General features: G+C 37.0%; 1 protein-coding gene across 1 annotated transcript in view; it reads right to left on the reverse strand.

Moving 5' to 3' along the window:
* The window catches only part of DPYD (dihydropyrimidine dehydrogenase), a gene marked incomplete at both ends in the record, with an annotated part of 315,748 nt that overhangs the window by 56,384 nt on the left and 244,257 nt on the right, over positions 1-15,107 (reverse strand). Inside the window, one exon of the mRNA XM_079535506.1 lies at positions 5,259-5,401. Coding sequence (XP_079391632.1) covers positions 5,259-5,401 — 143 coding nt within the window. The remainder of the gene's footprint in view (positions 1-5,258; positions 5,402-15,107) is intronic.

The following is a 15,107-nucleotide window of genomic DNA, read 5'->3' on the forward strand; positions in this document are numbered from 1 at the left end:
TAAATATTAAGACATGACATAATCTTTATGACTTTTTTCGTATCATTTTAGTGATTATATTTTCAGAGCCTTGCTTGTGTTTTCTGACATCCAGGACACTTTATATCTCATGGAAGGGTTCCTTGCAGGGTTTCATATTTGTACAAATAGAATAAGACCACTCACTCGGAGTTCATATCCTACTACTTTGCAATGGGAAAGCTTGTTTATTCATGCACAAGGGGCCACCCTCTGTTATAAAATCTCCCAGCTAAAAACTTCAGTAAAATGCCTGCTGAAGAAAAAATAATGATCTAACTGTCCCAAATCCCTTGAGACTGGCTCCACAGAGGTACCAACAAGAAATCTTACAGAAAATGTTACAGAAAATACAAGCAGTCTCATAGAAACAACTGTGTTCCACACTGGGGGCAGATTTTATCTTGCAGAAGCAAAAAATGGTGGTTTCCCATCTGGAAAATATTTCCAGAAGGGGTTTTGATCTTGGTCTGACCCCTGAGATGCCATGCAGAGCTAGCATGGAGAGGAGGGCACGGACAGAGCCAGCCTCACACAGCTGCCCCAGGGTACAGGCACTCCCACAGCACTCCTTGCCTGTGACAGCAGGTCCTGGTGCAAGGAGGGTGCAGCAGTACACATTGCCTTGCTGCACTGCTGCAGTGCCTTCACCCAGCCCTGTTCCAGCTGGATGCCATGAGCAGGTCTTGGGGTGACACTGATGGCTGCTCTCTGCCAGGTGGGACCATAGAAGAAGGCAGTAAATGGGTGGATTTTCAGTCTTGGCTGTGTGGTGGAAAAACTGGGGACAGGTATGTTGTCCATTTTAAAAGAACAGAAATATGCTTGAAAAGAAACACATATTCTTTTCAAGTTAATGACTAAAATTTGAGATTAGCGAACGTGTTCCATACCAGAATATAATGTTAAAAGACTCTGCCATGAAAAATGTATACTTCAGAAAGTACCCCTTTGTTCTACTTCTTTTTTTTTTTTGTTACAGCTGCTAGAAATAATGACTACAGAATCTCTTTCAACAAAAGGTCATTTATGTCAATGGACAGAACACAGAGGATCAGATCACCTGCGGTAATTGCAAATTAATGCTCTACTGCTAATGCATTAACTACACAATATTGATCTACAATTGAATCATACAGGCTACTGTGAAGTGATTTTTACTTTAATATTTTTATGCTTTTATTGCTTTTTCCATAATGCATTTTCTCTTTCCAGTGGAATTTTCTATAATTGTCTCTATTTTTAATTTCCTACAGCAAGATGACTTTGAAAAATGCAAGTCTGCTTCAAAGCCTTGTAAAAATCTGACAAACCATCAACGTGTCATGCTAAATCATATACATGACGCAAAAGATGCAAAAAATTCAATATACATCTTATTTTGATTAATTGTGGCTTTAAAAAAAAGCTCACTTATAGAAAAAGCACATATTTCAGCCCCACTGGAAGCCTATAGTAATGAACTGTACATCAAAAAGTTGCAGCTAGACATCTCTGGAGCTCTGGAGCTTTGTGTATATGAGGAATGCAGGATTGGATAAAGGAGTGCACGACAGAGTTATTTTTTTATTCCAAGCTCATACTTAAAAGGCGTTGCAGTTTGGGTGCCTCACAAAGAACTACCATCCTAAGGAATCAGCTAAAATATCACAAAAACATTTCAGCATTTTACTGAAAAATGTTAAAAAATTGTTGCTTTTTTCCCTCACTATATCATGATATGGAATAATACGGATAAATTGCTGTATAAAATTTTAATTTCAGCTACAACTAGCTACAGTGATCCAGTGTGTTTTAGAAAGCTGATGCAAAACTTCCTCACATACAAACATTTTGTCAGTAGTAGCCTAAAATGCTGCTCTCTGTTTTCTAAGGCTGGAGACAGAATGCACAGCGAATGCTGACGTTCTTTCCCAGAACCATTCCCTAACATACCTGATCAATACCATTTGAGGCTGTTAGAGTATGCATCAAAATACGGGTTCATCACCTGACTCCTTACTTGCATTCCCGTGTACTACAATTTTGTAAATGGAAAATTAAGAATTTCCATTTTGTTAACAGAAAATAAATCCCCACACTTTAAAAGAAAAGCTATTGGAAAAAACAAACAAACAATGGAGAACTGATCACAGGTGAAACAGCTGCAGAGGCAAACCTGATCTTGGTTTTAATGGGGGTACATTTATTATTCATAAGCTTCTTCTCTAAGAGAGACCACATGGCAATTAAATCAACTCACACAAAGCCTTTGTATTTTTCTTGCTTCTGAACATCATCCTCTCATGGCAGAGAAGACACTGGACTCTTGTCCAGGCAAAACAAAGAGAAGTCAATGGCCACAGAAGCACCGCCATCCTGGGCTCTCTAGCTGTCCTCTGCAGATGGATCACTGCAGTCTGTGCTGCTTAATTATATCAGGCATGTGTTTAAATGCTGGATGAACTGACAATTTGCACCCCATTAAAACATAGCTAACAAGGGCACATCCACACACTGTTCTTTGTAACAAGGTGGTGGTAGCAGGGCCGGTGGGCAGATTCAGGTTTTTAGCTGGGAGCAGGTGAGGAGATTGCTCTCATTTGGCACAGCTGAGTGCAGAATGCATGTCCACACTGCCAAAGCCTTGGCTGTTTGCTTTCTGCCTCTGGAGCAGTCTATCACTTTTGCTGAGAAAGCAAAAGTGACCTGTCAAAGCAACAGGAGTTTTCACTGCTCAAGACAAAAGAACTGAGGCATTTGGTACCAAGGACGTTTTAAGAGAAAAATTGGGATTCAAGGAGAAGTATGTTAGGCAGCTATTTGTATGACCTTGACGTCAGAAATAACTCGTTCCAAAGATAACTTGTGAAGATGAGGTTGCCTTCTTCTGTTTATCACAAAGTATCTTGCCTGTGCAGCAAATGGATGTCTCAGTCTAGCCCCAGAGAAGTGCATTCCTTGTATAAATGTCTATACAAATTACCTGTTTCCCTCACTTTTCCATTTGCCTTTCCTTAGATGAGAGAAATTTATGGCATACTCACAATCTAGCATGACGTTTTCTAAAGACTTATTTTTAAATAAATGTAATTGAACTAGTTCAGACCCTTACATACGCAGCACTTTTACAATCCATTTATTTCAGATAAGTTCAAATGACTGCCTTACTTCAGAGAAACCAAAATAAGCCACTCAAATTGAGGATGGATTTGATCTAGAGGAGTTTTAAATCAGTTCTGGAGCTGATTAGACTGGTGAAGTCTGAATATAGTGAGAGTTTTTTCATCATCTCTGGGAAAAGCCAGAAAGGAAAAAGAAATTATTCTCTGAAGCATAGAATACCATATAGATCCATTTCTGGAAGCTAGTTCCAGAGAATGTAAATATTAGTTAAAAGAAAATAATAATAGTGCATCTAAAGGGAGGCTAAAGGAAAGAAGGGGACAAACTCCTTAGCAGGGTCTGTAGCGATAGAATGAGGGGAAAAGGCTTCAAGCTCAGGGACAGTAGATTTAGGTTAGATATAAGGAAAAAGTCTTTTACAATGAGGGTGGGTGAGGCTCTGGAACAGGTTATCTAGTGTTGTGGTTGATGCCCCATCCCTGGAGACTTTCAAGGGCAACTGGTAATCTTATCACAAAAGAAAATTATCTTTACCATTGTCTCATTACCAATGGTGCACAGTAGAAGAAAACAAAAAAAAGAAAAACAAAACAAGAAAATAAACAGCTACACAGTCTATATAAAGGAAACATACATAAAAGACATTTTAAAACTTCATTTTTAGTCATCCAGAAACAGATGTAGTAGAAGTAGAACAGAAAATCATTCTGTTATGTGTAGTTGAGATCATGTAACATTGTAATTGACAAAGTCATCAAAACTGGAGCATTATTAGCAATAATAAATGAAATACATAGCACTAAAAACATTCCCTTGCCAATCCTACTTCTTTGTTGACAAATGCTGCTCTGTAATTTGTACCATTACTTAGCACTTAAATTGAAGCTCTCAGAACATTGTGTAAAAAAGGTAGGTCTTGTGTTTGTTCATGAGAAAAGAAGTTTGAAGCATTCTCAAACAAACTTAAAAGATAGGAAATAGTATTAACAAAGCTAAAAAAAATGTAACAAATCTATAGAATACCAGTTGTCTTCCACTTCAGCTCCCCAAAATACTAACTTTAAGCATATTAAAAAAACAAACAAACCAAAATACCAAATTGCCCTAGAGTTTTTAATTATTTTTAATTGATATAGTGAACATGTGACTACTGTCAGTTGTCACCATAGCTGTGCATAAACTGAATCTAACACTGAATCTAATTCTTAATGTTGCAGTGAATTGTGAGAATGAAACCACTCCAGTCATCCCATGGAGTGACACAAAGCCAGTATCTACAGCTGCTGTTGACTTTGATGGGAACTCCACATAGAGGGGGACAAGTACCTACCAGAATATAGTGCTATATAATGGAACTATCTAACTTAACTACCATGCGCTCCTTATCGATCTGTCTAACATATGCTGCAGTGCTGCCCTGACATACCTATTAGAGCAGATAAGGGGCTGATTTCCAGCCAATTTTCTGGTATCCACATTAACAAACAAGATTCCTTTTCACAACAGGGACTACCTAACCCAGCCAGTTTGTTCAGGGCTTCACACTAACCCATCAGGCAAAGTAAACAGCTTCAACCACTGTGTGCAATCCAAAACCTTACTCAATACTATGGCCTGCAATAACAACCCCATATGCAGGAGGTGCAGCTCTGCACCTTCTCTTACAATAAGCATGCTTAAGAGGCACAGATTCCCAGATTAAGAAAAGTTACTTTAAATTGACTCCCAGTGAGACTCAAGTAATGTTTTTTGATATACTTCTCTCCTTGAAAAGGCTCTTTGCAGAAGACATAAAACAAGAATAAAGGATGATTGAACAGCTCAAGCTTAACACTGTGTAGGCCTTGCTTGTATGGAAAGGGAGAGATGTTTGAAATTTAAATCCTACAGATTATAGAAAAAAGTGATGACATACTCATGGACAGCCTTTTCCCATATTGCTATTGTAGCATCCAAAGTCTTCTGTTGGAAACTCCAACTTAAAATGAATGTCTTTTGGCAAAAAATATGTCTAAAACTTGAAAACTGCTTTCAACTGTTGAAAAAAGGCCACTATGATAATATTTGAAAGGAAGATACATTATAGCTTTAATTAAAGTTATTTTAATTTTAATGTATTAAAGAAATAAATATACCTGTAAAACAGAAGCTCCACTGTGCAGAAACTGGAGCCCACTTTCAGCAGAGTCAATACCTCCAGTTGCTAAGATGGGAAATCCTGGAAGAGCACGGGCTATAGCAGACACTGCACGGAGCGCGATGGGCCTAATAGCATTTCCTATAGAAAAACAGAACATTGTATTAGCAGCATCAGAACACCCCCTTTACACTCCCTCATGGTAGAAAAATCAGGAAATTACATTTAATTATGAGATGCAGAGGTTATATTAATTATAAAATGATATGAACTGGGTTTCAAGTGGTATCAGTGCATGAAAAGTATTACGAACTTGGGTGAAATAAACCAAATTGCAAAAAGATTTGGAAAACATTGCAAAGCTGCACAGCATTTTTGCTGTTGCTCAAAACAAAGCTTAGCAATATCTGAGACAGAAAACAATATTTTACCATACACTGTAGACAAAAGAGATCTATGCTTTTACATAAAGAATCAGGTTGGTTTTTTTTGAGCACATATGTTGTACAAGTAAGAGGAAGCATCCCATTTCTTTATGCCTGACTAAAAATTGTTTAAAAGCACCATTTCACTGCACTTGACACTTCATCTGTCATTTAATATGTTTTCCCTTTGAATGTTTGTAGATTCAGATAATCCTTTAAGTAAGGCCCCTTAAACTATTAACATGACAGTCAGAAGCTCAAAAGAGTAAATTCATTTATGGTTGAATCTCCAAGACCACAGCTTACATTTTTCAAATGCTATATAGAGGCTGAGTCAGACAACTCCCTGCCACATTTAGAGGAATTATGATTAAAGTCACAATTTGGCTACAGCCTATTGATGGTATGCAACTATTTTAAATACTCATATAAATGCTGCTTTTTAATTGATATATGACATAGGCAGTTGATACATTTAGCAATTTATTTTTAGGCTATTTGGGATTTCTCTGAAAAATTCCCGCATTCTTAAAAATTCTACATTATGTATAGAGAATTTTTAGGATTATTTCATGTTATCATTGGAAAACACCGTAGTTTAAGGGAGGGATACATTATTCCCAGAGGAACTGTCTGGCTGTCAACCTACACAAGGAAATGGAAATATACTGTGTCAGGTAACTTGGGGAAACGCTGCGATGTAAAATACTTCTGAATACTTTTCATGGGTATTGTTATAACCTTTAAAGATTTAACCTTCTAGAAGGGCAAATAACCAAAGGGTAAGAAAAAAAGAAAACCAACGCAATGAACAAAGCAAGTGGAAGAAGTAACCACAATTAAAAAGTGCAGGAAAAGAACAAATGTAAGATGATGCATCACAACTCTGCTTAAATGCCTGACAAATGTCCTAGTTTTTTCAGACAAAACTTTCTTCAACCCGGCTGATCTGTGCTGATATAATTTCTCTACCTTTTGTGAAGCAGAAGGACCACAGTTTGCCAGCCATTTAGTAAAGGAGATGACTTGTCAAGATATTTCTCCATAGCAAAAAAATGGAAATTTGGTTTGTCTTAACCATTAAAAATATTCTGCGTTCAGTTCACATTGCCTTTTACAACATACCACTGTCCCTCACTACAACTCTAGCAGACAACGTTGAATGAACAGGTGATCCTGGCCTATTGGTATTATGCACATTCACATTCAAAAGCTCAGCTAAGCAGTCTCTATCAACAGCTGACCTGGATTCAATAACAAATTGCCTTCTTAAACAATGGTATCTTCTGGCTTAGGACAGACACTGTTCTCAACTGCCAACCTTCCATCAGGACTCATGTGATATACTCCAGTGCCCATGCCAGTGACCAGGACTACTCATAGAATTTACACAGATAGTTCTTGCTGTTTTAACAGAAGCTACAAAGGGAAATGATGTTTTCAGCTTATAAACTGCAATTTTCTTCAATGGGCAGCCTAACCCAACATGAACTATCCTTTAGTTTTGATGGGATACTAAAGCCTAGTTCATAAAAATTACAAATCTCATTAAAAAAATAAGGAATCTAAGTATATAACAGAAAGGATCACAGAAAGGAGCTGGAGCTAAACAGGAACTTTGTTCTGGATGATAATGACTATTTGTCATCATTTGAGCTAGATCAATTGTAATGAGTTTCAAAAAGGAACAGAACAATTCTCTGAAAAAGGATGAATGCTAGTACCCAAACAGCAAATATTACAACAGAATTGATGGACCAGTCCTAAAGAAAGACCTGAGACAAAAAAAAAAAAAAAAAAAGTAACCTGGATGGTACTTCTGATGAATTTACTTGTAAAGTCTTTCAGAGGCCATACATGCTAAGACATACACTACACAGCCAAGAGTATTAAAATAATCTCAATGAAAAACACCAGCTTGTAAAATTTTTCCATGTTTGAAATTGAGGCTACAGATAAGTATTAGTCTTGCTATATTGCTTTCAGGCACTGACACAGCTACTCCAGTATCTCACTGTGATGTGGTAGTTATTTTTCACAAGGGTGAATGTACGCAGAAACTAGAAACTTGGAAATTATGTGTCTATAGGGAAATTTCTTCCCAATCTGCATGAGCTAAAAACTGACATATGAATTGAGACATGAAGGTTTATATTCTTTCATCTGCAATGTAACTCTAAGAGTTTGCATTCTATCAGTTTTTAAGTCTGACAGATCCTTGACCTAAATTATATCCCACAGAAAAGAGTTCCATAAGAAAACATTTACAGGATATAATTGTTCCTTTTCTCAGTCTGATTAAATTAGCCACCTTTCCACTTAGATGAAGTTCTCTGTACCATGGTCAGTGAAGAAAAAGGAACAAATGACAGTTTATTTACATTTTCAGCACAATAGATAATCAGAAAGGCCTCCAGTCAGCCTAACGAAAACAATTACATGATTTGATGAAGCCTAGTAGATGTGGCAAAGAAACTTAGAACTTCTTAAGGAACGCATACTTTTTAGAACTACCTGCACTTGATATCCAAAACATAAGTTATTACTTACATTTGGTAATTAGTAAGCCGGTGAAAAATTGGTACAATCACAAAAGTATTCCATTCACCTCTAATTCAACTAAATTAATTTAAAAACATTTCAGGAGTGCTTCTGATGAGTGCAAATAAGTGGCCCTACTGACAATTAAAGGGTTGACTGAGGTTCAGCATTCATCTCAGCATTTTTCTTCCTTAGCATTTGAGTCTACAGAATACAACAGAACACAAAACCATTCTCCTAGATGTTCATCTTCATCAACAGTTCAGGAGCTTCCTTTCTGTAATAAAAAGCACTGTTCTGAAATACAATGTGGTTTACTTGCAATAGCAGATGGACTGCCTAGTGAAATGGTGAGAAAACCTTCAGATTACAGAAAGAATAAAAAAATGTAGTGGAGCCAAGTTATCAAGAAAGAAACAAAAAGAAATAAAATAGGTAATGAATTTGACCTAGAGTTTCTATTTTCCTGCATTTTCATTAGAATATCATAGAAAGGTGATAAATTTAATTACAGAGATTTGTGGAGAAGGAGTTTTTAAAAGTGAAATAAAGGAGATTTAAAGCCAAATTTTAAAGGAGTTGTAAGTACTGGCTGGAATTTACAGAAAGTTATCTGATAAATCCAGTGGTATTTTAGAAGCTGAGATCCAAATAAATCCATTTGAAACAGACTTCATATACTAAAAAATAAGTGTTCACCACATACTTTGACATGCTGAGACCTGTAATTTCAATAGCTAAGCACCCGTAGCAAGAAAACTGCTGGTATGGTACTGTCTTGATAGCAGTGTTACAGATGCTACTAGACACTACATATGTTTATCATTTGCCCTGCTATAAAATAGATTTAATAAACAAAGTCAATTTATCCAAACCTAAAACAAGGGGTGAGATTGAAAAAAGAAGACAAAATTATGTGGTGGAGATGCCATGCTATTTTATGTCGAACACTACTCTTTCCAGTCTCTCATTTAGAACAAATACTGTTACATAAAGACTTCAGCAATGAAAAACTGTATAATGCAAAAGTCCATGATCCATTTTCTAGCTGTACAACAAAGTAGGGTTTTGTTTGTTCCTTTCTGTTTTTCTTTTTTTGTTTGTTTGAATAAAAGATCAGATTTTTCATTACTATCAGGGACTGAGATAAAGGAAATTCAAGAGGCAGAACAGACTGCAAAGTAGAAGCACAACATACACCAGTCAAAAACCTTGACTAGTTCAACACAGGTAGGCAACGCTACTTTTGTCCTAAGGACACAAGCTGATGGTAAACTGATGAGAGATATTCTACCTGCTTATTTGTTTGATCATTTAATTTTCCATAGGAAGTAAAAAAACACTTTACCAATGCCAGAAGACATGTTTTAGTAAGACTTTATAATTCCTTGGAACCTCTGTAGAACTCAGTTCTGCTAAGCACCAAAAACGTTCACTCAATTGAGGCTTGAGAGCCAAACTTAATACCTTCTTCAGAGAGAAAACTAATGTTAGCTTCAAACAACACTGTAACTTTGGAAGTTCTGAGAAAATTCAGAACTTCTTGACCCCACTGATTCACCCACGGGGAAAAAACATTCTCAGGAATCTTGAACACTGGGCTATATATTGTCACTTGCAGTATTCTGCACCAATTTGAAGTCTAAAGTCTTTAGGATAACTGCAACAGCTCTAAATAGTTTAGTTAAAAGTGATCCACAACCAACAGAATTGAGGTGAGTTAGTTCAGACTAATAACATGGTGTCTGAATTTTGAAACAGTCTGAATTGTCTTTATCAAACTCTGCATCTACAAGATGGACAGATTTACTGGAAAAGGACACTCACACCTTTGACACGCTTTGGTGAAAGCAAACATTGTTATCTATGGTTACTAAATGGAATAAAGATTAATTTGGATCATAATTCTCCCCATTCCGCACACTGCAAAGTGAAATTTATTTTTAATTTGAATTATGTTATACTACAGTTCTGTTTTACAAATTTAATATCAAATTTAAACCACAAACCGTAAATATTGCAGAGAAAAATAAGCTGATACAGAAAGCAACATTATTTGTGTTTAATAAATTATCGCTAAACTCTGTGCTACCAAAATAATAATAGTAATAATAATAATAATCTGAGCAACATCACTCTCCTTGTTTCTCTAAATTCATTCTCAGAAGACAGCTGATGTTATTATCTCCCTGACAGATAAAATTAATACAGCTAATGACAACAGAAGCCAATGACTTCAAATACCAGATTTGGGTGAAAAAGCTTTACACAAGGGAATTGATATGGGAAAGTACAGGCACTCTAGATGAGCAGTCCAATCCTGCAGGAAGCAACTAGATAAGGAAGTTTGAGAGTTATGAAATAAACACAGAAAACAGATCTTTTGAAGAAATTTTGTGCCAAATATGTGAGCTGCCTCAAACTGGTGATCACAGTACCATGTATACATCTATTACCTGTATCTGTAAACAGTCAAGGGAAATGTACTGTACATAAAAAATTCATTTGCACGACGTTTCTTGCAATTATTGCAATTATTCTGTATGTTCTTTCTCTCTCCCACCTGTAGGTGGCCACCATAAGCTACACTTATCAAATAACTCATTAGCAGGGTTTTCAATACTGTCATATCCAGATAATTAGCAATTTATTTAAATAACCAATTTCTGTGGAAATAATTGCCATGGAATGCCCTGAACCTACTTTTTATAAACTATAATAAAAGTGTTAAGATAATCCCTGACATTTGCAAATGCCATTAGTTCACCTTTCCTTTTGATAGTGCTGTGGCATTATGTTTAAACAATTACCCGATAAGGCAGCAGTTTAATGAAACAGTGTAGCAGGCATATTCTTCAAAACGGCCAGTGAATGCATTGATGTAGGTTGCTCTGAAAGTAGTGCCTCCTATTTATTTCCTTGGAATTTACAATGGATGCGAAGAGAACTGTAACACTATTTGGCAGAACAAATTCTCAGCTGCAAAACACTCCTCAACATAGTCACCACCATTTGCTATGCATTTTCACCAGTGATGAACAAAGAGTCTGCATGCTGCACTCGTAAAAGTCTACATGGCCATTCAGAACATGGCTTGCCTTTCACACTGCTGTTGCCACTGCTGAAACACACCACCCACTGCCTCACTGTGCCCACATCCACTGTCTGGTCTCCATAAACATTCAGCAAGCATCAATGAATGTCAGTGGGTGCCATTTCTTTCCACATGGAGGAATTCAATTACACACCTTTGTTTCACACACAGTTCCACATCTGCTGCCATTTTGTCAAACTGTCATTCTGCTGCCATCTGCCATATAACAACAAAATATAGTGGAACATCGGTGGGAAGGTTCAGTCTCTACTACCATACCACTATCATCTGCCTCTGATGTCATGGGCCAATATCATAAAACAGGAGGCATTACTTCTGGAGCAGCCTTCTTTATTGCAGAAGAAAATCCAATGAATAAACATTCAGAAGGAAAGATGATCCACAAAGAGGTCCCAAAATAGGGCACTCAATATTCAGTGCACTAAAAAGTACAGGGTGTGCCAAATAGCAAGCTCACGACAGACCTTGCCAAAGCTCTGATGGTACACAGCCCAGTGTTTCTTGACTCAGCTTAGGACCAGGACAAGAGTCCTATCACTGTTCCTTATGTCTTTTACAGCCTATTCAGTCCATTTTTACTTACTCACTGTCATTTGCCAACATCAGTAATAATAATGCATGATTTATTCTGGCTCTGGATATTATCCATTAGAGATTTTATTCGTTTAACAAATAGATCATTTGAGATGTTAGTCATCTTATGGCATAACAGTAAACCCCATCTTCAAATCAATGGCTGGCTAAGATTTCATTTTTTTGATAATTTTTGAAGGGTGGTACACCAACTCCTCCAAATCAATCAAAAAAGGTTCTGGTGACCATAATAAACTCAGGATTTCACCATTTTTTAATATCACTGCCAACTCTGGTTCTAGCATCCACACTGACTGATTGCATTCTTCTAGTTTTCGTTAGCATATCATAACTACATATAACATTCATGTACTGGGATGGTGCATATTTTCTCCAATAATTGTTTCCCTTCTTTTATTTTCCTTTCTTTTTTTTTTCTTTTTTTAATTAATTTCAATGCTTACTCATCATTTGATTGTATTTGGAATATCCTAATAATAGTAATAATAAAAGTACTGCTGATGACTGAGGTGTACTCCCAGCACAATACAAGGAAAAATATATGAATTAGACTAGCATCGAAAGGAGATGGACCATCTAAGGAGTACTGTCCACACTTACTAGACAAGACCACTGCAACTATCACAGTAGCACAAAGAAGCTCATGATAAATTCTGCTGAAAGACATGTTACCCTCCAGCATACACTAAGATTTCCAGCCCATCCATCCCAGTGCAGAGGCAGTTGTGCTTAACTCAAAATCCAGTAGAAGTGCTTGTAGCTGTTTACCCAGAAGCTTAGAGATTTGTTCAAAGGCACGGTTGCCCCTGTCAGCTTCAGAAGCAGTACTGCCTTTGTTTGAGACAGCCTTAACCTCCTCAACAAACAACTACAGTGGTCAACATGACCCTGGTGCCAGGAAGCAGGATGTGTGTGTGCCCAAGCGCCTGCGTGGGTACTTTAGTGCACACAGAGCTCAGGTCATACAAAGACAATGTAGTAAGGACATGCTGGCAGAGTGGCAACTGACTGCTGAGCTGGACGTTGAGGCTCATTTTAAAAATAAAGACATTACTGAAAAAGGTAGTAATGATCTTTGCAGCTTATCTACAAAACCTGAAGCATACCTTGCACTGTTCAATACCCATTGGTCCAGAAAGTCCCTTACAGCAAAGGAAGCAGAATGTAAAAAAGTACAGCAAACTAAAGAAACTAAGAACACAGAAACCTTAAATGAGTATTTCCCCCCCTCTTCACATAACCCATTATCATGCTTATCTCCTTATGAGGTTTACATATTTTATTTCATCCACTTGGTACTACCCTGTAACATGAAATTATATGTATGGATGTATTTGTATCTATTTATATACACAATATACATACAAAATATATTAAAAAAAACACATTGGATGGCACAAACAAAAGTTTTGTTAAACAAGTTACTTCAGTTCAGCTGAAAATACAGTATTTGCAGGTGTAATAGCATGTGTCTATGCACACATCTGCCATATTATTATTGCATATCTATATAATCTGTGTGAATATATATATACATGCACACTCAGTAGATATATTTCCATATTCACATATACATAAAACAGTGGATGACACGTCCCCTGATAAAACCTGTTATTTCAACACTTCAAGTGAAAAGTGTTAAAATAAATGGCTCATCACATACAATGTGTTAAAATAAATGTTTATTTCAGCACTGTGTGTATCATAGCCATTTATCTCAACACTTCCCTTTTCTCAAGACTCACGCAACCAGAAGTAGGAGAACTGATAGTTTTAGCTAAGGTAGTTGAAGCATACAGCCTTAGTCACCTACTTGCCATAGGATGAGTAGGAAGTTATCTGACACTTTTTTTTCTGCTGATAAAAAAAGAGAAACTAGCTACCTTGATTATTCATGGAGAGCTGCACGTGTCTACAAGCAGGTGGGGCACATCATCATTTGGAAAGATAAATAGGCACACCAGAGTCTGCTGAGATATGTGGAAAGCAAGCTACTGCTGTCAGGGTAACGTTTAGGAAGGAAGAGTAATGTGGTGCCTTTTGGAAATTTCACTTTGAAGCTTTTGACACAAAGTGATTTGGGCAGATAAAGAGTCAGGTGAACAAGAATGAAAACCAGAGCAGTTCATAATGAATGCTGAAGGTGATATGATTTTTGATGATCAAATTATGAGCAAGGAGAAAACAGCTGATAATAGTTTCTTGGAAGGATTCTCCAAGTCTCAAGATTTGTCTTATTTTAATACACAGTCTCTAAGATCTGGGGCAAATGCTTTCCAACTTTTCCAACAACTGCTAGTTTAAAGTACCAATATAGTCATTAACGTGTTAAAATGAGATCAGCATGTCAACTTGTTCCTACAAGCTGAGCTTGGGCACTACATTTATGGTGGTGTTAAAGTAACATTACTTTCCTTCTCTGCCTTATTCTGGGAGGAAGGCACAAGAAACTCACATTCCCTAGCAGCCTCCACTGGAGCTGGAGGCCACTCTACTTTTATAGATCAGTTTCAGTAAAGTCACATCTAGGGTGAGGGTGGAAAAATTTTAATTCTTGAGCAACATGCACAAATACTCCAAAAAGTACACTCCCCTAAGAGCGTTATTTATGGTCAACTTGCTGCAATATTTTCTTACGGCTTTCCTCCTTTGAATAACTCAAAAAGCCTTGCCTAGGCTCAAGCAAGACAGCATGGCCTTTAGAAGATAAACACTTGGTGGGGAGGTTCTCACTTTTTTTTTGTCGTACATTTCTTTCACTGAAATTGCAGATCTGTGCAGAGCACAAATCCACAAACTAACAAAAAATTAGTGAAGACTTTGCAACCAGCACACCCTGTCAGAAGACTGCTTTGCACCCAGGCAATGAAAGAATGACACCACAGTTCCATCAACTCACAATTAAAGTCACTGCCTCAAGTCAAGCCATCCCGCAGTGCTAGTTGCCTACATTCAAACATCACTCTTCTTGTAAAAGTTGTGTTTGTCCAGTGTCATATTTGGCAGATAACATACTATATTAACTCAGTAGCAGAACAGTGTACAATGCAATGAAAGTTCTGTGGAATTAAATAAGGAAATAAATGTTTCTTTCACTCTTTCACTTTCTTCAGATGTGATTTGTTCCAGAAAAAGGAGGTATCATCACTCCTTTGAAGGCACTGTAGGTTAT

The sequence above is a fragment of the Tetrao urogallus genome, assembly GCF_951394365.1.
Source record: "Tetrao urogallus genome assembly, chromosome: 5".
Lineage (NCBI taxonomy): Eukaryota > Metazoa > Chordata > Aves > Galliformes > Phasianidae > Tetrao > Tetrao urogallus.